General features: G+C 40.3%; 3 protein-coding genes across 5 annotated transcripts; all 3 read left to right on the top strand.

Moving 5' to 3' along the window:
* Positions 1-1,344: 1,344 nt before the first annotated feature.
* On the top strand, positions 1,345-3,918 carry LOC115734560 (pentatricopeptide repeat-containing protein At5g59600-like). Its single transcript, XM_030665416.2, has one exon. The coding sequence runs from the start codon at positions 1,572-1,574 to the stop codon at positions 3,159-3,161; it is 1,590 nt and encodes a 529-aa protein (XP_030521276.1). The 5' UTR covers positions 1,345-1,571; the 3' UTR covers positions 3,162-3,918.
* Positions 3,919-6,867: 2,949 nt separating this feature from the next.
* Positions 6,868-7,281, top strand: LOC125315542. Its single transcript, XM_048280741.1, has one exon. It carries the CDS (start codon positions 6,868-6,870, stop codon positions 7,279-7,281), a length of 414 nt encoding a protein of 137 aa, XP_048136698.1.
* Positions 7,282-14,324: 7,043 nt separating this feature from the next.
* On the top strand, positions 14,325-19,564 carry LOC115734440 (beta-glucosidase 12-like). 3 transcript variants are annotated; one of them, XM_048281327.1, is made up of 14 exons: positions 14,359-14,561; positions 14,677-14,746; positions 15,509-15,511; positions 16,308-16,364; positions 17,077-17,152; positions 17,274-17,351; positions 17,671-17,758; positions 17,871-18,126; positions 18,236-18,351; positions 18,457-18,671; positions 18,763-18,794; positions 18,920-19,022; positions 19,113-19,221; positions 19,366-19,564. In XM_048281327.1, the coding sequence occupies exons 1-14, from the start codon at positions 14,488-14,490 to the stop codon at positions 19,532-19,534; spliced, it is 1,446 nt and encodes a 481-aa protein (XP_048137284.1). In that variant the 5' UTR covers positions 14,359-14,487; the 3' UTR covers positions 19,535-19,564. The 3 variants fall into 3 exon arrangements, with proteins under 3 accessions (XP_030521090.1, XP_048137284.1, XP_048137285.1); XM_030665230.2 differs by lacking the exon at positions 15,509-15,511 and having other exon boundaries at positions 14,325-14,561; positions 16,306-16,364; XM_048281328.1 differs by lacking the exons at positions 15,509-15,511; positions 16,308-16,364.
* The last annotated feature ends 6,052 nt before the right edge of the window (positions 19,565-25,616 follow it).

The raw sequence follows: 25,616 nt of genomic DNA, 5'->3' as shown, positions 1-25,616 counted from the left end.
ACACCAGAAACAGTGGACTTCAATGTATCAGAAGAAGAGTAAAACTCCTCCGATGCATTCGCAATAGATGGAAGTTTCGCGCCATTACAAACAACGAAACAGGAACATAACCTTCTTTTTAGATATACTCCACGAACGTGCAAATTTCAAATCTCTGAATGCCGGCAAAGTCTCTATCGCCCTGAGAAATGAGATTCCAACCTGGACCCTCGTGTAATTCAAGGCGGAAGACCATTTCTCCGGACAGCTTCAACGAGGAAGTAAACAGATGGGAAAATGCTTCGATTCTCGTTTTGCTCGTCGCGTGCGGTAATTGACGAGCAGTTGAGCATAAAGGATAGCGAGATGATGTTTCTATGACGAACTTAGAAAAGAGACAGATCACAACTTAAGGATGTCCAAAATTTTCTCCTTCATATAAGCGGAAGCAAGAGAAACTAGCTCCATGACGAGCTGATTTCCTGAGCGTCAGCGCAACTTCCTCTTTTATTTAAGCGATATGTTAGGATTCGCGTATCACTGTCCACGAACTCCCCATGCCAAGATGGACCGTGAACCAGGCCGTGGATCAGGCACAGTGGCCCACGGACGACTTGACATGGCCAAGTATGATCCAGGGCGGCAGGGCGAGTGACCGGGCGGTCGGGCACGACCCCTAGTGTTTTGGAACACTCCAAGATTGTTCTAGGGGCAGGCCAAGTAATTATCAGACCTGGATCTTATAAAATAAGACATGAAGAGTCCCATAATGGGCAACTTTTGTAGGACAAAACATGAGAATCCAAACATACAAGAGGTTTCTCACTTGTGTATATAAAAAGGTCATCCCCTTATTTGTAATATATACTATGGATGCGATTAGTTTGGCTTTTGAGGAAAGCCTTCGGGAAAATGCAATATGTAGAATACAAATTCGTGCTTCCTCCTCATACTCCTTATACCGCCCTTGTATCACGTGCGCGTGCGTGTGTGAGAATCGACCGACTTGGGAAGGTTTTCCTAAGGCCGCACGAGCATGGAAATGCAAGGTATAATCGACGAAAATTCTCGTGATGTAAAACAGTTAATGTATTTTAATTGCCTCGTAACTCATTTAGTTAAACTATTGAGTGAAGGTGGTCAAAATTTGCTACGATATTTAGTGAATAAAGAAAAGCATGCTCGTATATTAATTTGTACCTATTGGAACGAGATTGTCGAACTCTTTTGATCGGTAAAAACAGATTATCTAACTCGCAGCGCTGAACCTTGACATGAGTACGTTTGTTTTGACTTTAAATTTAAGAACAAGTTTAAGACTTTCGGTAATTACAGTCTTAAGAACTGCTCATTTATTTTTCTTCCGAGGGTATGTGAAACACATCTTTAGCATCGGAAGCAAGATTGCGTCAGATGTTGTAAGAAAAGGCCGCTAATTGTTGCTCCTAAAATCGAATCCCAGTTCTCTGGTTCAAATGTTCCGGAGCGGGAGCGCAACGCGGGTGCAATCCTTGACTCGCTCATGCCGAAGGAAGCTGCTCTAGATTCATTCTCATGGATCATGTGGGTGCTTTTCCGACGAGCTTCGCACGATGAGCTACTCTAAACTCCCATCAAAGAGCTCGTCTTTAGACGATCTCAATTTGCTGCTGCAAAGATGCATCAAAGCCAAGTCTTTGTCGCTGTCCAAGCAAGTCCATGCCGTGTTGATTACCACTGGGACAGGTCGCTCTTCCCCGTCCTTGTGTTCGACCCTCGTTGGCTCGTACGGAAGCAGCGGCGACTCGAACTCCGCAAAGCTCGTGTTCGACACGATTCGGCACCCCAGTGTCTTCGCGCTGAATTGGATGGTTTCAATCTCGGCGTTCGATGGGGATCACGAGGAGGCATTCGGGTACTTCGCCTCGATGCAGAAACTGGGGAGGACGTGCAATAAGTTCACGTTCTCCATCGTGCTCAAAGCTTGTATTGCCGTGATGGATGTATTGAAAGGGAGAGAAATTCACGGTGTCGTGTACAGAATGTATTTGCAAGATGACCTATCTGTAGCGAATTCTTTGATAGATATGTATGGCAAATGTGGGAGGTTGGATCTTGCCCATAAGGTGTTTGGCAAGATGTTTACAAGAGATGTAGTTTCTTGGACGTCGATGATTTGTGGGTATTTCCATGTGGGGAAGATGCAAGAAGCTGTCGAGCTGTTCGAGCGAATGAGAAGGGAAGGGCTAAAACCAAATGACTTTACGTGGAACGCGTTGATAGCTGGTTACGCTAGGAGCGGAGATAGAAATGGGACGATGGCACTATTGGATGAGATGAAAAGTGAGGGGCTGATTCCCGATCTGGTCACTTGGAATGCATTGATTTCTGGTTTTGTTCAGAGCAACCAAGTCCATGAAGCTTTGAAACTTTTTCAGGAAATGTTGGTGTCGGGGGTTAAACCAAATCAAGTCACGGTCACGGGTCTTCTCCCTGGATGTGGATCTACGGTTACAATTGACAGAGGGAGAGAAATTCACGGTTTGATTTACAGAATGGGACTTGATATGAATGTATATGTATCTAGTGCTCTTATTGACATGTATTCGAAATGTGGGTGTGTCGAGGATGCTTCCAATGTTTTTGACATGGTGACCGTCAAGAATGTGGCTTCCTGGAATGCAATGATCGGGTGCTATGGCAAGCACGGAATGGTTGATCAGGCTCTTCAGCTGTTTGAGGAAATGAAGGACGGACAGATTCGGCCAAATGAAGTGACTCTGGTTTCCGTTCTTTCTGCGTGCAGTCACGGTGGCTTACTAGAGAAAGGTTTACAAATTTTTAGATCCATTAAAGAGGATTATGGTGTTAGTCCCCGAAAAGAACACTTTGCTTGTGTGGTTGATCTTTTGTGCCGTTGTGGTAAGATGGCAGAAGCTTACAATTTGTTGAAGGAGATGCCTGTGGATGTCACTGATTCAATTCTTGGAGCCTTTTTTAATGGGTGCTCGATTCATGGAAGAAATGATTTGGCTCAGCTAGTTGCTGGTGATATTGCGAACAAGAGGTTGAAAAGACCTGGGGGTCTTGCGACACTGTCAAACATTCTTGCAGCCGGTGGAGGATGGGAGGGGGTCGAGAATGTTAGAGATGTCATGAGGGAGAAAAGGATCCAAAAGAAACCTGGCTACAGTTGGATTTAGAGGAGGGACTCGCACCGGAGCCACAATAGGACACAGTATATCGGAGCAGGAACGAGCCAATTACAAGATAGCGGTCTGCTCTTGTCAACTTCTACTGCAAACCTCGAGTATTGGATGGAACACACACAAGTTACCAAAAATCATCAGAACTACAGAAAACTGAAGATACATGTCCACTGTTCTGGATCGCGGTTCTCGCTCCTATTGCCATTCCTCAAAACTTGTTTGTCAGAAGTTGAAGCGTGTGACCCCTTGCAGGAACAAACTGCAAGCAAAAGAACCTGTGGAAACCCTTCTGTGATAGGTAATACTCATGGTATCTGCCAACGACAGAATTCTGGTGATCCTGGTTGTAGTTCGAGTGTCCAAGAGAGGCTTTATCAGAGAACAAACTGCCTCTATTGGAAGCATTATCAGTCCAGCCAAATGTTTACTGCTTTCTAGAGGTATTGGTGAAAGGACCCAAGCCACCGTGCGTCTGTGAGCTTGGGCACCTCAGGTTTGGATGTCACGTTACCCTTCGGTCATAAACTCCTGACGATTATACTCGGACTGGCATCGTCCCACGGGGTAAGGTCTTGTACGGAGCACGGTCATGGTTCGATCCATCATTTCTGTAAATTGTTTTAAGTCACTGGTCAATAAATCAAGTTTACACCATTTCAATTCACTAAGTACTTTCAAAAATTAATATCTCCTCCTTTAAGGAATCCGTTAAGAGACGCGTTAACATACAATGTTAGTTGATCACGGACAGGGTATAGATCACTTGTATACACATACATAGTCAATGTCATTCCGCAACATATTTTGTGTCGTTGGCTCTAGAACGGCAGCTTCACAGCAAGAAAGTTTTTAGCCGTAGAAATTTCTGGATCGCACGTATAATGGTCCTTTCTTAAATAAATCGCTATCTTCTTTTGCTTTATATATAATTTCCACTACTCCAAAACCTTAAATATTTAAGACTAATGAAAAGATAATTGTCTATTATCTCTGAACTCATTACTTTATTTACTGTAAGCCGTTTACTGTTATCTTGAAAATGATTTTTGGAAAAATTTCAAATAAAGGTTTGAAGTGCCCTTATTTTCTCAAATAAGAACTTGACCAAGGGCAATTTCGTCATTTTTTTTTGTCTATTTTCCTCTTTTCCTTTCCTTTTCTTTTTCTTTTCCCTCCCTCTTCCCCCAACCATCGCCAGCGTTGGGTGAGGGTTGCCCTTGCTTGGGCCGGCACTCGATGAGGGTCACTCAACGATAGGCAAGGGCGACGCCGACGAGGGCAACCCTCACCCTTGCTTGGGTGAGAGCCACGCTCGCTTGCCCGGGCAAGGATTTACCTCGCCCGATGCCGACTCAAGTGAGGATAGCCCGATGTCGACGATGGCTGGGAAAGGGAGAGGAAAAAGCAAAAGCAAAAAAAAAAAAAAAAAAAAAAAGCAAAAAGAAAGTGGGGAAATTATCCTTGATCAGGCCTTTTTTTTTTTTTTTTTTTAACAAAGAAGGTACTTTGGGCTCTTATTTGAAACAATGTTCACTTCAAATCCTTATTTGAGAAAATAAGAGCACTTCAAGTTCTTATTTGAAACTGTGTCATGATTTTTTTTAAATAAGACTAATGCGATTGTCCTCACGTCATTTGTTTTTCTACATGAAAGTGGACATTTAGAATCTTATTGGTTATATTGTTTGTGTAATGTAATTTTACTTTCTTTAAATTACATGTTACTCTAATTTATCTTCGTAGCGGCCTAAGGACAAGTCTTCGGATCCAACTTCAAATTCAAAATGTTATAAGGTAAGAGATAAATATACGTAAAATTAATTTAAAGGAATTTAACCTCGTAGAACAAATTCAAATATTTTTGTACTTGAGCTGAAACAATCAAAAGTGGAATCAAAATTAGAATTGACCCATATCAAAATTATGCAAAATCCTAGAGAACCCGAACTTACTAGCAACTCTGAACTATAATCTTGATTTGTGTCCACAAAGTGAACAACCCAAAATGGAACCCGATCGAGATGAATCGAGCCGACCATCCTAAACTTAAAAATTTATAGAACGAAATGACATGTGTTCAAACATAATTCATAATTGAATCACCCCGAATCGAAATGACCCGATCGTATATTATTTTTATCAAAGAATTTTGTACTATGAGCCATAATTGCTATTGAGCTTCTTAATTTTTTTTTAGACGCAATGAAGAAGAGATTGGCTATTATAATAGAAATGGATTAGCATATCGTGCTATTTTCGTAGTAAATTTCATAAGAAGTTCTTTGATACCTCTAAAAATATTTTGAACTTAGAAGATTCTTGGGGAAAAAAATAAGGAGACAAAAGCATAAGGAAAGGGACACGAGCCATTCACAAATGGTAGACATGTTACTTGAAAGTCTTCGTCAGTCTGCATATCCAATCAATGAACATCCTGTCACGCTCCTCTCTCTCTCTCTCTCTCTCTCTCTCTCTCTCTCTCTCTCACGTTGGTTTTGAGTGTTTGAGTCTTCGCATTTTCATTTCTCGCTTTGGCCATTTCTCACTTTAGAGGGCGGACCAGCTTGTGGCACTAAAGCACTGCACATGCCGATCCTCAGCATCTTCGAGGCCTGAAGTTTCTTGATCTGGGCATGCAATCTTTCCTTCTGTGACCGTTCTCTCTTACCAAGTAAGAAAAACATCTTCTTTTTTTTCATTTGTTCCTCCTGCTTTTTATCCCGCTTTAGACAAGATCCTCGAACAGTTTGAAATCCATCTCTGACTTTTGCTCGTCTTCTTTCCCTGCTCTGGCAGAATCGAGCCGATGGATGTCAAGCTGTGATGCGATTGAGGATTGTGTATGGGGTTAGTTCTCTCTCGCTTTTTGCATGTTCTGTTTGAAACAATAGTTTGGTTTGTAGCAAAGCTTGGTTTTGTCATTTAGATGTTGAAGTTTATAGCTGCTGGGGGTTTCTTTTAGTTACATTGGACTCATTGAAGAGCTATTTTAGTTTTATGCAACGGAATAAATCTTGGTTGTTTGGTTCTTTGTGGGTATTTCCTGCTGTTTGCAAAGGTTTCGTTTTTAAAAAAATAATTAGACTTTGAATCGCGATCCAGGAAATAGCATTAGAGCACTCTACTGATTCTAGCAGTGCTCTTTGGAAATCGCAGAGTGTATGAGTATAAATTTCATTTCTCAGAATTGGATGACTGGAACTTTTCTTTTAATACGTATGTAGTGCTGTTTTGTTTTATATTATCTGTCCATGTGCTTCTCTGTGTTGTTTCTCTGAGTAATACAATCGTAATACACGGAAGAAGTCAATTACGCTTCTGTAGCAGTCTATCCAGCTAGTGATCTGTTGAATTTATAGGATGAACACTGGTGATATTTTCACCTCCTGTCTGTTCTCTCCTTTACCCCCTTTTCCAATTTTTGGGGTTGGAACGGCTAAAATGATGGTGGTTTGTCCAATTTGTAGTTCACTTGTTATCTGTCCGCATTATAGAGAAAAAAAGTTACTTTTTCTTACCCACAAACAGAAAACGGATGAACTTACTTAACTTCGTTATATTGTGATTCGTTGAACGACTGAGTCTTTATCGAATTGCTGTTAGGTGTTTGCATTTGCTTTGATGTTTGACTTGCTTTGCCCTTTGGTCTCGCAGGTGTATCAGATGTCTGTTTAGATGTTGGCTTTGTCACTCCTGAATGATGCGTAAGGGAAGAGGAAAGGTGAAGAAGGTGACTTCTGGAAACCATGAAGATCCAGGAAGCAGCAAGGAAGGAAAACCACTGGCTCGGAAGAGGAGAGGAAGACCACAAAAGCTCCCGAGGGATGAATTGGGCAAGGAAGAAGTTGAAAAGATAGAAGAGGAAGATGGTGATGATGCAAAGCTGAGTATCTCTAGCAAAGAAAAAGAAGACCAAGCTTCATCGGAGAATGGGAAGAAGAGGTTGCGTAACTCACAGGTAAGAGGGAAACTGGATTTGGTGAAAGAGGAGAAAGGCATTGGTACAAGATCAAGTGGCGATGATTTGACTAAGTTGAATGGATTCCGACATAATGGAAGCAGGCGTAAAAGCAAACCTCGCCGAGCTGCTGAAGTAGGGGTGGGATGCAAGTGAGATTCTGGTGGCTAGATTGAAGTTGATCAGGATGTCTTCCGTTTGCCTTTGGTGGATAAAGCCTTTTGCCTTTGCCTGATGAAGCTCTTTATTTCTCTTTATTTCCATGTTTTCGGGGTTACTATCCTTTTTGAAGCTGATTCCCTTACTTGATCTCCTTTTGGTCTATTGGAGCTTTCATAGCATTTACAGCTGTAGTTAGTGATAGCTTTTTGCGGTTGAGTGCTTCGTCGGCTTTGTTAATAGGTCACTTGCAAGCATGTTTATCCACTTGCTGTTGCGTTTGCCTAAGTAATATTCTGGTGATCCTGCATCATATTTTCTCGCTTTCCTGTGGTAGTTCTTCTGGTTCCTTAGGGAATGCTTTTCCTTTCTGGTTTAAATAGGATGATTGGCTGCATAAAGCACCTACAAAGATTGCATCATGACTGCATCAGCAATAATCCGACAGCTTCATTTGTTTTGATAATAGACGGTTTGGATTTTTGAAAATTGTCAATCTAATGCTTTGATCTGTGATGTCTTGTCATGTTTGTGAGTTTTAGATTTGTCTTGCTGGATGTGCTGGTTTTCCGCTAGCCTTTGAGGCAGCTGTGAACGTATTTTGTGTTTAACCCAATTCTTGGATTCCAAGAGCAGAGCTTATTGTGGAATCCACATCTCATTCTTTCTTGTCCTTTTGGATCTCATTTCTGCTTGAAGACTGAGAGAAGCATGAACTTGTGCCGCAACCAGATGATGCAATTTATCCATGTGGACGCTTGAATACCGCAGCATCGAGGCCTGCAGATTTTAAACCTCGAATCTCTCGCGATGCATCTACCTATTCATCTCTAGCTCTGGTTGCTGAAGCAAGTTGGGTCATGGAAATTCTGTTTGCGCTTCAGCTTGACGTCATTAATGCGTCTGCCGCAACTGGCCGCCATGTTCTTCGGCGGAGGTGGTGATAGCCTCCATGTTCTTTGGAATTGTGCAAAGTATGTCTATTACTCGTTTTATACTTTGATTATATAATCTGGTGATGTGTATGCTCCATTCTGCATTTACACTCTGTTACGTAGTACCATGGGCATCGGTAGTTCACGGCATCATGCACGGATCGAATGAGCTGCAGATCCATGCAAAGTCTGATTGATCGGAGGTGAATCGTAGCCTTCACTTGCAGGTTTGCCTCTAGTGCTAAGATATGGTGGAGAAGACCTGAAAGTGCGCAGTTGAAATCAAAAGGCTGGGAGTTTCCAGTTTTGAGTATAATGATCAACGCATGAACTGGTACAAAGAGTGGGCAGATGTTCCAACTCCAATCCCAAAGGGTTCCTTAGATTATCTTTACTCATTTAGCTTCAAACCTTTATGGTGTTCTTGTCTTCCTGCAATTTTGTCATCGAGATATCCTTGATAAGTAAGGGTGAAACGAGACTGGGACTGCCCTGACAATTGATGGTCAAATGTGATTTTTAGGTGTACCAGGAGCACCACATTTTCGTTGTTGCAGCGCTTGGTTGGCACCACATCCGCAATAGGAAAATTACCAAAAAAGTCTTAAATCAATTGCAATTCTGCCAATTCAACCCTAAACCATTGTTCTTTTACCAATTGAGTCCTAAACCCTTTTATATTTTACCAACTAAGTCCATCCGGTCAATTTTCGTTGGAAATTGATGACACCGTCCACTAGGGATCTTACGTGACACTGTCGATTGCCAACGTGGATTTTTTTATTATTTTTTTTATTAATTTTTTTCCTTCAGCTGTTGGCAAGAGCTCACAAGTCGTTGCCCAGTGACTGATGAGGGTTGCCAGGCCTCGGCTAGTGGCCAGCGGCTCATGTCGGCCTTAACCAAAAAATGAAAAGAGAAGACAACAAAGATAGAAACATTTCAAAAAAAAAAAAAAAAAGAACAAAGAAATTTTCATGTCGGTCTTGGCGGTGTCATGCGGGATGACCGACGTCCATGTCATCTATTTCCGGTCAAATTTGACCGATGGACTTAATTGGCAAAATATGAAAAATTTTGGGATTCAATTGGCCAAAAAAAATAATATATGATTGAATTGCCATAAATTGCAATATGTTCTCAACCATTCCACATTTCCGAAACGGATCCTATTAAATATTTCACATTTTCTATGATCATCTTTATTCTAGATATTCGAGGAATCCTCCTTGATAGATGAAATATTCTTATTATGTCAATGCTGTCAAAACTTGAACTTGGTCAATTGCAAAACAGAAAAAGGGAGAGAAGTTTGCAAGACAAAATCACGCAAAAACTAAACGTCACAGGGCTGAAGTTGCACTTCACCCAGATGGGTGCGCTCCTTCCCGAAAACGAAGTGGTAACTGCTGATGTAGCTGGCTCCGGGGTCGTGCATCATTCGTGTTACTCGGGGGCTAAACTAACGTAACAAAGTTGTCTTCTTGCAATCTCTGTGCTCCAAGTATAGATGGTCCCCCGCTAATTGATTTGTTTGCCAAATTTGGTGAGTATTCCGACCCAAAAGACAAAGAGTTAGGTGAGTATCTCGTTGTCGACCATTTTCCTTGTCGAGAAGGGATTAAGTTGAGATTAATTGATAATCGGCATCAACTAGAAATTTAACGTGTATATAGTCGGGCCCGAGAAATGTGAATCCTCGAATCAATGTCATGTGCACGGGAGAATCATCGAAAATGTCCTAAACTTGTTGTAATTGTGCCAATTCAATCCTAATTTTTTTTTAGCCAATTTAGTCTTAAATTTTTTACATTTTTGCCAATTCAGTTTTTTCAGTAGTTTTGACTGGAAATCGCTGACGTGGCGTTGTTGGCTAGCAATTTTTTTAAAATATTATTTATTTTTTTTTCTTTTTCTTTTCTTCCTATCTTGTTCTTCCTCCAACCGGTCGCCAAGGTCCGGTGAAGCTCCCCGTCTTCGACCACCGGCAAGGGCGAGCCTTGAGCACCCCCGGCAACACGAACTTTGCCTAAGGCCGTCGAGTTGCCAGCCCTTGCCTCTAGTCGGTCACTTGACCTCTGCGATTGGCTAGAGAAAGAAGAAGATACGGAAGGAAAGAAAAACAAAAACAAAAACAATTTTAAAATGTCATAAAAAATTACCACGTTAGAGATTTCTAAGTAAAATTGGCCGAATGTACTGAATTGGCACAAATGCCAAAGGTTTCGAATTGAATTGGCAAAAAAAAAAAACATTTTTGGAATTTTCTCCATATGCACACATTGTAATAGCTATAGAGCTAAGACAGTAAGGGCGCTTGACTTGGAAGATGGGCAATATTTCCCTCCATTCATAGCTTGGAGCAAGCCGTTCCTTTGAGTTGCAAGTTACGAATTATGTATGGTCGTGTACGAAAGCCATTCAGCTCGATATCTATCACCTGGGTGATCACTAAGTGGAAGTTTAAGTTTACACATTTAATTTGGTCCACATTAACTCAAAAGCTTAAATCAATGAATGATGAATCAACTAAAATATTAACTGGAGGATCACTAGTATATTAACTATTTCACACCGTACCAATTTTTCGATTTGAGACTTTCTTATACAACTTGCACATCTATCTCAATAGCATGTCACATTTATATATAGAGGATCAAATCAAATCCCACCAAAAGATAGGGTTTTGTACATTAAACATTTGCTCACGTTTGTCGAAGAAATTGTATGATAATGATACTTCGGTGTTATGATGCACATGTGAGTGGGCTGTATCAAAGAAATCTCACATCGGAGAATCGAAGTGGTGTAAAACACTTAATATATCTATGTTGACCCATAACTTACTAGCTTAAGTTTTTGAGTGAAAATATGTTTAATTTGATATATTAATGAGCTTGGATTTGGGCTCTCGCTTAGTAATCTCCCTATGTGAAGGCATCGGATTTTCGTTGCGTGCTTCTATCAAATTGTATCAGAGCTATGGTTGATGACCCATGCATCAATTTTTGGGCGATGAGCGTTGTGGTGTAGCAATGCGGACCCGATGGAAGACTTTATGGTTATGGAGTTGGGCTTTGATAGAAAGTCAACTTGAGATAAGTTGATGCAGAAGAATACTTGAATTAAGGGGAAGCAATCTTATATTGAGCTCACACGTGAGGGGGAGATTATTAAAATGCAAGTGAGGGTAGGCTATGCTAAAGAAATCCCACGTCAAATCAAATATTTTTGCTAAAGAAATTGGTTAAAGTTATTAGAGCATATTAATAGTTTCACGAAGGTTATAAGTCGGTTGGAATCTGTAGGCATAAATTTGGGTACAAAGCTCCCATCAACTTATATCAAAGCCCATGTTACCAACAAATTTGGGCCTAACAGTCATATGAGAGAGATACGGGTTGTTGCTGCTCCGACCCAGGACTTAATATGTGAGGAAGAGATTGTTGGGATTGTCCAACATTTCTTATGGAAGGGGTTGGTGGTCGGTTTATAAGTGTGAGGAAAAACATTGTTCTCTTTAAGCTAACTTTTGGGATGAGAGAGGCACAATACCACCAAACATTGATATCAGAGCCTAGGTTGGTTAATCGAGAACATCGAGAGTTTTTAGAATCAATAAGTTTGATGAGTAGGATTCCGGATGGTGAAAACTCCAAATAAAAATCTATCTTTATCAAAAAGATCTCTATGAACAACTTCGGGGTTGGAAACCCGAAATCGAGGAAGTGGATCCCACAGCAGAATCGAGATGGAAAATTCTTGATCGAAAGGCGTTAGATGCGATTTGTCCAGGGCTGACAAAAGAAGACAGTGTACCATATTGGGAAAGCAAAAATTGCAAAAGAAGCCATCAATATTCTAATGAATATTTATGAGAAACTCTCCACATCAAATTAGATATTTTTGCTAAAGAAATTGATTAACATGAATTTATCTAACGAAGATTTTCTTATAGATCATATTAACAGTTTTATACAAGCCACAAGTCAGTCGGAATTTACAGGCATAAATATGGATACAAAGCTCTTGTCATTCGGAAGATGGACCGACCTGACTAACGACGAATCCTGAAACGCCGGGCTGGACTTGCAGATGGCAAACTCAGTCTTCCCGTAGCGCCACGTGGGCTTAAGAAGCACGAAACTTTCTGATTTTTCAAGACTAATCTCGGAAGGACACGGTGGTTATTCAGTTTGGAGTTTTAGATGAGATTGTACCCTTTGAATTTCGGTGCCGGCTGTGGTAGGTGCGGGTGCTTTTCGTTGGCGGGGTAAGGTTTAGGCGTGTGTTGGGTGCGACGATTCGTCCAGTTCCAACATTGAGTCGAGACGTGCTTTCTTGCTTCTTGTTTCTATCTCGGAACGATTTCAAATTTTCCCGGCTCGCCACGTACTTGCGAAATGTAGTCAATCCGGCCCTAGCTAGACCTCAAACAATCGGGCGGACCTTCTTGGATGCGCAGGGTGTATTTGAGTCTAGAGCATTCCTAATTTTACATCGCATGAGTCTCATATGGGATTTGAAGAGCTCAGATGCGTCGAGCTCACATGCACTCCAAACTTAACTATCATCACCGTCATCGTATTATCTTTACTATTTGTGTTCTTATTATTATCACTGCTACTGTCATGATAATTATTTTCCAGCTCCAGAAGATAGAACGCATGCATTTCCATGCTCACAAGTAAAAGATATGCAGGTTAAAACTCGATGACATATGTATCTACGTGGAGCAACGGAGGCGTCATTGTCTTAACGCGTCTTGGTTTATGAAGTTCCACGCTAGCTATGGTTGCACGAAATTAAAGTCCAGATTGAATGCCGCCAGCTAGTCCATTAAGATAAACCAAACAAAGGAGTCCACAAGTTACCCCAAAGCGTCCGCTCCTCTTTAGATTCATTCACCTACCCGAATACGAATATCTCGTTACAAAATAGGTCTTTAATCGATTCATGAGATTTGCAACCTATTTTACAGGTTTTTGGATAGTCGGGCTTCTGTGCTCATGCGCCGCACTGAAATTACATGCGGTCTATTAAGTACTTGGTGACGCCCGGTCGCAACTTTTATCAAACGGGAGTTTTGATACATTAACATATGGAGGGCCTCATAAGTGGTGTCAGCTAAAAAAAAGTAATTTAGCACAACTAAATCAGATATCACCGGATTACTAATTTATGAGAAAGTGAAATAGTCAAATTGGTTATGCACCTCAACTTTCTTAACTTGACCTTCATATACGTGTATATATAGTTAGATAAGATTTGAAATTCAAATTGCATAATTAACTTGATGATATCATTCCAAGACTAGGGCTCTCTAAATGTGTCATTAACCCCTATTTATTTAAATAGGTCACCCACAACAAATGAGTTTTAATAGGTCTATCACAAACTCACTTTCAACCCATTAAATAAAATAAGTGATGCTCAGCCCACTTTGGTCCTTTTTCGCAAATCTCTTCTCTCTCCCTCATCGATTTCATGACTCGTGACCTTCTCCCTTCATTCAGTCTGCTCCCGCTATCATTAGGTTTTCTTCAACCGCTAGCTCGTAATTTCATACTGCCGTGACAAATTGCACTTACGAGGAAACTTAAACTTTCATTGCCAACTTCACACTCCCGTCCATTACCAAACCCCGAAGCGCCCTCACTATTTGACGATTCTGTCCATAGAGCATACCATTCTTCAAAGACAACAAATTTAAGAATCAAAGTTGCTATGAATGAATTCCGAGTTGTGTGGGTCCGGGTCGGGTATAGGTTGGGTTGGGTTGGGTTTAAATCGCTAAATTTACATGTAATTGAGTCAAAACGGGTTAAATCAATTTGGGTTATTCCATTTTCGATGGAACCATACATTTGACGGGTCTAGTTAAGATGACACATATTGCCATGGATAGATAAGATTTGCTTTTTTTGAGTGGGGCTGGAGAGATACAAGAAATTTCTTTTCTAGAGGTAGGAGAGTGAGTTTATGGTTCGACACATCAATGAAGTGTAAAACCCATATAATCATCTGTCTTTGTCAAGTCTTGTTTTCGTTCACGAATGGAAGTGTGCTGGAGATTGTCATTCAGGATCTTCTGTGAGACCTCTATAAATAGAGCAAAAAAGAAAGCTAGTCTTCGGAATTGTATGTGTAATTTTAGTCATGGCGTTTCATGTCCATCATGAACTGCTTTTAGGGTTTCTTGTCGTTGTGGTTTCACTGAGTCATTGTTCAGCTGCCGGCAATAATTACACGTATAAACCTGGCGATTATGATGCGGTTTGGCTCAACCGGAGCAGTTTCCCGCCCGGTTTTCTTTTTGGGACCTCATCGGCTGCTTATCAGGTGATTACTCTCAACCTAGCCCTAGTTTTTCTTCGATTGATTCTTCGAGACAATATCAAGTATTTTGTAGTTTTCCTTTTGCGGTTTATATCAGAGTCATTTGAAAACTTTCCAGTATGAAGGTGCCGCAAATGAAGGTGGTAAAGGGCCAAGTATCTGGGATTACTTCACTCACAAATACCCAGGTCTCTCTCTCTCTGTCTCGTAATCATATGAATTCCACATGTATGACCTTCTAATGATAAAGAAAAATCAAATTTCTCTTAAGGGAAGATAAAGGAAAATAATAGTCGAATTTGACAAACAAAAAAAGTGCAATAAAGAGTAAAAATATCTTATTATATGATACAAAAGGAAACAAAAGGGATGCTGCTGTTTTGGTGTCGCAAGTAGTAGGTGTCGAATATGATGGGAAGTGCATCGTGCATCAGTCTATCTGCTATAGCCCATGATATATGATGATGATGAAGGCATTCCACCTATGAAATCTACAAGATACATATATTGAATGCGCCGTAAATAATTAGCCCAATACATGTGAACCATTAGATCTTGTGAGATCCACGTGAGGCTCACAAGATCTAACGAATCAAATGCGTTGAGTCACATATGCGCCTTTTACACATAACAATGAATAACGGCTCATGCGAAATTTCTTGTTGTGGATAACTGTTGTGAGACCACCGATAGTACTAAAGTGAAAAATGGGAGGTTAAGATAGAGTTAATGTTTTTATTTGAATTCAGTGAAAAAGCAAAATGTCGACGATCATACCCTCTCCTTCCAATGCTCACAAGGGGATGCATTGAGCAAACTTCTCAGAATTATATAGTCAAAACGTGGCCGTCGTGTTTTCCTACGATATGTGGTTTCGGAGCATTGAATGATTGATCAAGTAGATAGTAGTTAACTACAAGTAAAAGCAAAAGAAAATAATACTTTAGCAGAAAGCTGAGATATCCTTTTCTTTCTTGGGAAGTAGATCTTCCGACATATTTAGGGAAAAAAGATATCCTAAGCATGTCAATAGGGACGAAGAGATATTTTTCTGACTGTATTCGCCCGTTGGGGTAAATCGAAAATATGATAAATTTCGGGTTGACGGAATTATCTCATGGGACAATAATGTCACTATTTTTGTTAAACCCTTCTAAAGTTACTATGTCATTCACTATATTATAATAACCACTATTGTAAATTTTGTGACCTGCGTGAGCATTTTGATTGGATTTTAAGTGCAAGGTTTGAGATTAATTTTACTTCATAAGTGGTTTGTGGGTCATGTTCTTATTATATACAAAGAAGCTGATAAGCTTGTTGTCTCTTACATACTGATTATGGGACGGTCAACTTTTAGGTACAAGTTTGTTTCAACCAACAAACTTGTTCTTGTTTTTCATAACGCAATTGTGGCTGAAAGCTGGCTGTCCCCTATCAGTCTGCGAAGAATAGTAAGCTTTAGCATTTTCCCATGTACAAATGTGGTTAGGCATACTATGTCCATCGATCTTTACGCTGTCCCTATTCAATCTTGGTCATACCTTGCCAAATAGAGTTTCTTTCCCTCCAATCATTAACACGGCCAAGCAAAAGAGGGAAGAGAACAAGAAAAAAAGAGGGATTTTGTCGGGGCTTGAAATGGTCAGACGTGGAACCATATTCAATTAAGGCCTTGATTATTTAGTTCGATTGAATCATTTACTTCTTCTATTTTTAAGAAAATGTCTTGTTTGGTAAATGACAGAGAAAATAGCTAGTGGGAGTAATGGAGACGTCGCCGTCGATCAGTACCACCGATACAAGGTACTCGTACCTGCACAGACCAAAAAACAATATACTCGAGATTGTTTTAGGAAGAATTACCAAAAAAGTCATAATTCTATTGTAATTGTATTGATTCAGTCCTAAATCTTTTATTTTTTTAGCTAATTCAGTCCTAAACTTTTTTTGTCCTTGTGCAAATTCAGTCCACCATGCCATTTTTTGCCGAAAATCGCTGACGTGGTACTACCGACGCCGACGTAGCAATATTTAATAATATTTTAATACTTTTCAAATGTTTACTTATTTATTTCTTCTTTTCTTTTTCTTTTGTTTCTCTTTCTTTATTTTTTTGGCCTTTCTTCTTCCTCTAGCCAATCGCGACCGGCCACAGGTGAGGTCGACCTCGCCGGCCCTTGCCTTTGGCCGGTCGCCGGTCAACGACCAGCTAGAGAAAGAAGAAAGGCCAGGAAAAAAAGAAAAAAAAGAAAGAAAAAATAAAAAATATCCAAAAATAGTAAAATTTCATTAAAAATGGCCATGTCGGCGATTTCCGGTCAAAACTGGATGGATGGATTGAATTGACACAAATAAAAAAGGCTTAGAACTGAATTGATATAATTTGTAATAGATTAAGTATTTTTTTTTTATAATTTTCCTGGTTTTTTTAGCCCTTACTCTTTAGAATTATGGGGTTAGTTACGATTGTAGTTACTATTATTATCTTATTTTTGGGAAAATTGGCTGTGTACAGGAAGATGTGGGGATAATGAAGGAAATGGGGTTAGATGCTTACAAGTTCTCAATCTCATGGCCTCGAATTCTACCTAGTAAGTTTGTGTCGTTCTCGTGGCCAGAAAAGAAAATCATGTGTGGTCTTTAGTTTTTATCCTAAGTAGTAACATTGTTAATTGTCTTGCTTTTAAATTTCTTTACCTGGGAAATGTTCAGAGGGAAAGCTAAAAGGAGGTATCAACAAGGAAGGAGTGCAACATTACAACAATCTCATCAACAAGCTCCTAGCCCACGGTATTCCTCATCGCGCTTCAATTCGATTTTTCAACTGTCTGGTTTATTTATGCTCTATTTGTTTTACGAAAAATGCATGGTTTGAAAAATATTTATGCGAAAACGATGGCTTGTATCTTTTACAAAGATGGATGAACGATAAATATTGTTATTGTCCACGAAAATGTTTAGATATAAATTATTTATATGAAAATTCTTTTTAATCATTCATTTTTCTTGAAATAAATGGAGCCTTAGTGTATGTTTAGTCATATAATTTATCTAAGTATAGCTTTTTGAATATTTCTATGATGGTGTTGGTGGCCTATGGGAGATGCAGGTATTCAACCTTTTGTGACATTGTTCCACTACGACCTCCCTCAAACCCTAGAGGAGGAGTATGGCGGTTTCTTGAGTCCACTTGTTGTGTGAGTCACCATAGAATTTTATCCAGTCACGAATCAGTCAGTGCCGAAGATTTCTACGTAACTTTTTACTTGGCTAGCCCGAACAAATTGTATGACTAATTTTGTCGAGCAGGGACGATTTTCGCGATTATGTAAATGTTTGTTTCGAGGAGTTTGGGGACCGAGTGAAGCACTGGATAACTTTGAACGAGCCGTGGAGCTTCTGCTATTTTGGCTATGTGACCGGGGTGGCGGCGCCCGGCCGGTGTTCGGAGTGGCAGATGCTGAACTGCACGGGCGGTGATTCCGGCACGGAGCCTTACATAGTCGCACACCATCAGATTCTTGCTCACGCTGCCGCCGTGAAGCTGTACAGAGAGAAGTACCAGGTGGTCAAATGAATTCGACAAGAACTTAATTTTAATAGCTACCTCGGCTTAAAGAAAATTTATGCGAGAGATCGACATTATTATTAGCATTTCGTGATGAATTTTGCAGGCATCTCAAAAGGGGGTAATAGGAATAACGTTGGTGTCTGTTTGGTTTGTGCCTTACTCTCATGCAAAGGATAACAAAAATGCAGCATTAAGGGCTTTGGATTTCAATATCGGATGGTGATAAATTGCTCCTTGAACCTATGATTACATCTCATAAATTTCGCAAACTCCGTCATGCGATTAGTCGTACCTAATTATTGTCGTAATTTCCACGTGTTGCAGGTTCTTGGAGCCCATCACATACGGCGACTACCCACAAAGCATGCGTGCCCTTGCCGGAAGCAGACTCCCCAAGTTCACGGAGGAGCAGTCTCTGGTCGTAAAAGGGTCGTTCGACTTCCTCGGATTGAACTATTACACCTCTTCCTACGCGAAACAAGCGCCTCGTGCCAATTCGCCTCCAAGCTACGTGACCGACGCGCTCGTGAATCAAACGAGTAAGAGAGACGGGCTTGATTTGCAATAATGAATGCACGATAACGAGTGATTAATGCTCATTCTAATTGAATCTTATGTTTTCTTGTACAGCCGAGCGTGATGGAGTTCCAATTGGTCCCCAGGTTTGTGCACGTTTATATTCCCCTTAAATTTGTCATTTTACTAATCGTTTTATATTGTGTTGAACTTAACTCAACATGGACAGGATAATTGATGTCGTTAATTAATTTAAATATCGTTGCTACAGGCTGCTTCCAGTTGGCTACACGTGTATCCCAGAGGAATACGCAGTGTTTTGCTCTATATAAAGCAAAAGTACAATGATCCACTCATTTACATTACTGAGAATGGTAAGCAATCAAATTCATGGAAACAACCAATATTATGATGAAAAGTACACATTTTTCGGGTCGTTAACGCCTCTCTTGGTTGACGTTTAGGGATCGATGAGTTCAACAACTCGACGTTGCCACTGGAGCAACAGCTGTCTGACTACACGAGAATTGATTATCATTATCGCCATCTCTCGTATCTCCGAGAGGCTATTAAGTAAGTCCATCGTTTTCACGGTATTCCATTGGCTCATATCACGAAAAAAAGAAGCATCGAGATGCCAGTTTCGCTATCTCGCTGCGAAGTGCGAGCTGCCTTTGGCTTTCGACTGATGCGGGAGTTCGTTGCATTTCGTTGCAGGAACGGTGTGAAGGTGAAAGGCTACTTCGTGTGGTCGATGTTGGACAATTTCGAATGGGTTAGCGGTTACTCCGTTCGATTTGGCATCAACTATGTCGATTACCAGACTGGGTTGAGGAGAATCCCCAAACGATCGGCACGGTGGTTCAAGAGCTTTCTCAAGAAGTAGTGAAGATGAAGACATGCATTACATACATTAGAAAAAAAAAATACTAATATACTTATCAATTCAACCGCTGAATCCATTAAGATAGAATGGTAATTTCCTCGAATAGTACAATATACTGATTTGATTCAGAGCACGATAGCAGACAAGCCATTCAAATTTGACCAAACATCAACGAACAAGCGACTGAAAACCGGAGAAACATAAGTTTTTATAAGCCTATTAAATCAGAAACATTTATAGCTATGAGATGATCTATGAGCTCCTGATTAGGTATATCGTAATTTAAGTCTTTCGAGGGAAAACACCCTCTTTATTAATAGTTATTATCCCAAGGTAATTTTGTATTTGTGTACGATTCTGATAGTAAGTTTCACTATTGCGTTTTCTTAAAACCTCGCGCCAAAAGATAAAGTCCATAACCCTAATGAGCCCGATAGACTGTTCCCGTCGTCCGATGTGGTATACGCTTGCCGCTAAAGAAAACTAAGGATGGTTTTTGGGCCCCTATCGTCGGGGCTTTTCACCGACGGCTCTCTACATCGTCGCTGATGGTAGCCCAAAGGAACATGTCGATCGCCCCTAAAATGGGTAGTAATTGAATCGTAAATGAGTTTATAACTTACTTTCACCCAACTTATCTCTATAACCCTTTCTTTATTCTTTCTAGCCCTGTCTTGATCTTATGCTCACTCACTCCACACTTTGACATCGGTTTGAGTATGAGTTTTCTTAAATTTGATTAAATGTAAAAGTATTTTAGGAATATGAGTCGAGTCGGATATGATTTGTCTACGAATCAAATTAGCTACGGGTCACTAAATTTGCATTGCAATAAATGAGTCACAAAACGGGTTAAATATGTTTATTTAGGTTGGACCATTTGTGAGGTGACCCAAACTCGACTCAACATACCAGTTTGACGAGTCTAATTATCCCTAAAAGCTCTTGTCATATGGCTCTCGTTGTTGCGGTTGGACTGGCCGTCCCTCAAGTATGACCACATAGCGTGGTTGCTCTTCAACGGGGGGTGCTTCCCCGACGTGTCCGATCCTTTTTAAGCTCCGTTTGTTTTGTGAAAAATAACTTTCATGAAATTTTTTTTTTCAGGTTTTCCAACATTTGATTTGCAAAAAATAAGCTAGTCTAGGAAGTTATTTTCTCCTCCTTCAAAAGCAAGGAAAAAGAAAACATTTTTTCTCTACTCTTTCACATGTCTTTTCTTTATAATTATTTTTTTACTTTCTTTTTGTTTTTTAAAAATTCAAAAATTTTAATTTTTTTCTTCTTTTCTCCTTTTTCCTCCTCCTTCCTCCACAAGCCGCTGCTTCCTTCTTCCTTCGCCGATCACAGACCTCGGTGACGGCCGACAACCCCAGCGATCGGCCATGATGCAAGCTAGCGAACTCGATGCTCGGCCGGTCCCGGTGATCGAGGGCTCACTTGAGGCCGGCGAGTTGGGGGTCGCCAAATCCAGACGGCTCTGGCGGTCGACGAAGATGACTTCCAAAATGTTACTCAAATCAAATCCGTATAACTAGAAGCTCTATTTATGTAACGAGACAACCCTCTTTTGATTATTCATACACTTGTCTTCGTATTATTTTGGGAATCGTGTGCTGCTCGGCCGATGGACTCCAGCGTATCTTCACTATTGGACGAATTTAACATGAAAATACATGGCTCGTCCACGTCACCGTTTCTTCGGGATCTGGCTTGCTCAGGACTCGTCGGCCTCGGGCGAGCTCAAGATCGCCGGATTGACCGAGCCTTGAGGCTTGCCTGCGGCTAGTCGCCGATTCAAATTTTTTAAAGAAAAATAAAAAAATGAAACGAGAAAACAGAAAAACAACAAATTATTAAAACGAATCGATTGAGGAAAATCAAATTTAATTTTCCATATGAAAAGTCGTAAAATATTTTTCGATATTTTTTATATTTTAGTCAAATATCTAAAAATATTATATTTTTCGCGAGAATAAATAGAGCGGTACGCCTAACTCATGATTTCAGCTCCGACAGTTCTCTGGTTACGCAATGCTTATCTGCGTGGGTTAGGTTAGGGCAATCATTACGCAAGATATTTCTTGCTGACATTTGCAGTCCAAATCACGAGGTGGGAATCTTCGGACACGTGCCTTTTTTTTTTTTTGTGGTCCCTGTTCTTTTTTTTGCACACGTGGTCCCTGTTCGGACATGTATTTAAATTGACTAAGAAACAGTCGTTAGAAAAAAAATAATTAAAAAAAAGAGGATCGATGACTGGAGCCTTTATTTTAATATATCTGGTATTAATCATTGAATGGGACGAGAATCGACAGCACCACCGTTGAAGGGATACGCAGATTTGTCGGATTGCGACGTTCTGCGTCGGAGTCGCTGACGCCCCATTAGGAGCAGAGCTGGCTTGTCAGCTCTTCTATCTCGTCTTCACTCCCTCATTTTTTTTTTTTTTTCAATTCAAACGTTCGGATTATTCAACGGTTTATTGGACTTTGATCCACCCAAAGACCATGTGCCAAGCCTTTATTTCTTCCTTACGATAAGAACAACGCGAAATACATGTAATTTATTTTTTCCCATCTTATCTTACGACTATTCAATGGAGATAATGATATAAATAATTCATGAAATCTATCTCACTAAGTAATATCGTTCCTAAATTTTTAATTTATTCAATATAATCATTACAATTTACCCTTACGTGTAATATCGTCCCTCGTTTTTTTTTTTCAATTCAAATGTTCGGATTATTCAACGGTTTAGTGGACTTTGATCCACCCAAAGACCATGTGCCAAGCCTTTATTTCTTCCTTACGATAAGAACAACGCGAAACACATGTAATTTATTTTTTCCCATCTTATCTTATGACTATTCAACGGGGATAATGATATAAATAATTCACGAAATTTATCTCACGTGTAATATTATCACTAAAATTTTAATTTATTCAATATGTTCATTGCAATTTACCCTTACATGTAATATCGTCCCTCGTTTTTTTTTTTTTCAATTCAAACGTTCAGATTATTCAACAGTTTAGTGGACTTTGATCCACCCAAAGACCATGTGCCAAGCCTTTATTTCTTCCTTACGATAAGAACAACGCGAAACACATGTAATTTGTTTTTTCCCATCTTATCTTATGACTATTCAACTGGGATAATGATATAAATAATTCACGAAATTTATCTCACTATGCAATATCGTCTCTAAACTTTTAATTTGTTCAATATGTTCATTGCAATTTACCCTTACATGTAATATCGTCCCTCGTTTTTTTTTTTTTTTATTCAAACGTTCAGATTATTCAACAGTTTAGTGGACTTTGATCCACCCAAAGACCATGTGCCAAGCCTTTATTTCTTCCTTACAATAAGAACAACGCGAAACACATGTAATTTATTTTTTCCCATCTTATCTTATGACTATTCAACGGGGATAATGATATAAATAATTCACGAAATTTATCTCACTGTGTAATATCGTCTCCTAAACTTTTAATTTGTTCAATATGTTCATTGCAATTTACCCTTATGTGTAATATAATTTATAAACTTTTAAATTATTTTACATCGAACAAATTAAAAATTCAGAGACGATATTGTACATTGGGCCAAAATTTGAGATCGTTTGTGTTTTCCCCCTTCAACATTGAGATTCTTGAGCGGATAAGTTTTGCTATCGTAAGCAGTTCTAATGTTGGACATTTGCATTTGAAGTTTCCGAAGATGTACCTTAGGATGCTGTCTAAAGCATGTTGAAATAAGCGGTCCTTGCCTTCAAGGAAGACGCAAGCTTTTGCTCCATACAAAGCAAAGTAAACAATTTTCTGGTCATTAACGCCTCTCTTGGTCGACGTTTATGGATTGATGAATTCAACAACTCGATGATGTGGGAAGAATACCAAAAAAATCCTCAACATGTTGCATTTCAATTCAATTCTAAGCCTTTCGGTTCGGCCAATTTAGTCCTTAACATATCAATATTTGTATCAATTCAATTCATCAAGTCGATTTAAGACGAAGATTGCTAATGTGGACACTAGCAGTCATATGTGGCACAGTCATCACCGATGTGGACATTTCTTTTTAATAATTTTTTGATTTTTTTTCTTTCTTCTTCTTTCCCTTCTCTTTTTGCCGGTGATTGGCCATAGGCATGGTAGGTGAGGGCAAGCGTAAGCGAGGCCCCCCTCGTCAAATCCGGCAAGGTCAACCCTCGTTAAGGCTAGGGCGGCCTCGAGTCGGCCTCGCCTACCACGGACAAGTGCGATCGTAGGCGAGGCCCCCTCACCGAGATCTAGCAAGGGTCGAGCCTCGCCTAGGCCGGGGTAGCCTTTGATCGGCCTCGCCCGGGAGAGGACAAGGGTTAACCTCCTCAACTCGTGGCTCGTCGGGCTCGGCAAGGCCACCCTAGCCCGGTCAAGGGTTGACCGCACTAGATTAGGTGAGGGGGGCCTCGCTGGCATTAGTCCTCGCCTAGGTGCAACCTAGGGAGGCCAATGCTCACCTGTGTTGGGCGAAGCCTGCATCCTTTGCCATCGGCAAAAAAATAAACGAAAGAAAACAAGAAAGGAAAAAAATATATATAAATGATTAATTATTTTTAAAAATATCTACCTCAGCGCTTGTCATGTCACATAAGACAGCCGACATTCACGCAAACAATTTCTTACATAAATTGGCCGAATGCACTGAATTGATACTAATGTTAAAAGGTTTATGGTTAAATTGGCTCAATTAAAATGTTTAAGACTGAATTGGTACTAATCCAATATGTCTAGGACTTCTTTTAGTACTTTTCCCCGAAGATGCTATTGGAGCAACAGCTGTTCGACTACCTGAGAATCGGTTATCACAATCGCCAATGCTCGCATCTCCGAGAGGCGATCAAGTAAGTTTGTCATTTGACGGTACTCCTTTGGCTAAAATGTCGGGGAGAATCATGGAGGGAACTTCACGGGCTGGCTTTAGCTTTTGACTGATGTGGGTTCGTCATATTCTGTTGTAGGGATGGTGTGAAGGTGAAAGGCTACTCCGTGTGGTCGTTGTCGGACAATTTCGAATGGGCTAGCGGTTACACCGCTCGATTTGGCATCAACTATGGCGATCACCGGAACGGGTTGAAGAGAATCCCCAAACCGTCAACATATTAGTTCAAGAGCTTTCTCAAGAAGCATTAGAGTTGAGGATAGACATTGCATACATTACGAATTTCTAGATATGCTCATGTAGTTATCAATACAACCAAAGAATTCATCAACAGAGAACTTTGATTCCCTCGAGTAATATAAGGTTATTGATTTGATTCCGAGCGCAATAGCAGACAAGCGATTCAAAACTGACCAAGTTATAACATCAACGAACAGGCGACTGAAAATCGGAGAAACGTAGATTATTATAAGCCTATTAAATCAGAGAAGTACATGATATTATATGGTAGTTTGTTCTTTCGAGAAAAACAGGCTCTTCATTATTAGTTATAAGATAATGGTCCAAAACCCTAATGAGCACTGGCGGATTGCTCCCGTCGTCCGGTTTGGCCTATATTCCGAGACCCCATCGTTAGGCTCTCCGCACCGTCGCCGAGGGTAGCCCATAAGGGATGGCTCGGTTTCCCTTAAAAGCCCTTGACAAATGGTTCTCGTTGCCGGCGGGGACGAGCTGGCCGTCCCTAAAGTATGGCCCTAGGACGTGATTGCTCTTCGACGCGGTGCTCACGTAATGTGTCCGATCCTTCTTATTAGACCTTCCTTATGGTTTCCATGGCGGACAAGTTGTTCTGGTCACGTAATGCTTATCTTTGCGGATAAGTGCGATCGATTCTGTTGACTGATACAAGTAAAGACAGACCAGAGGGCAATTTCTTACCGACACTAAAGTCCAAATCACGTGGTGGGAATCTCCGGATATGTGTTTGCGACATCGTGAGTCATGCGCATAGATGAGTTAGAAAAATATAGGCATAAAGACACTTCAAGTATCAATATTTATGTACAATGCTAACTTTATTATCGATATTTTTTTTTGAATCACTTAAGTGCCAAATCTAAGAAAAAAAGATCACTTTAATGCCAACGGC

The sequence above is a fragment of the Rhodamnia argentea genome, chromosome 6 (genome assembly GCF_020921035.1).
Source record: "Rhodamnia argentea isolate NSW1041297 chromosome 6, ASM2092103v1, whole genome shotgun sequence".
Lineage (NCBI taxonomy): Eukaryota > Viridiplantae > Streptophyta > Magnoliopsida > Myrtales > Myrtaceae > Rhodamnia > Rhodamnia argentea.
This window is presented reverse-complemented; position numbering and strand designations above follow the sequence as displayed.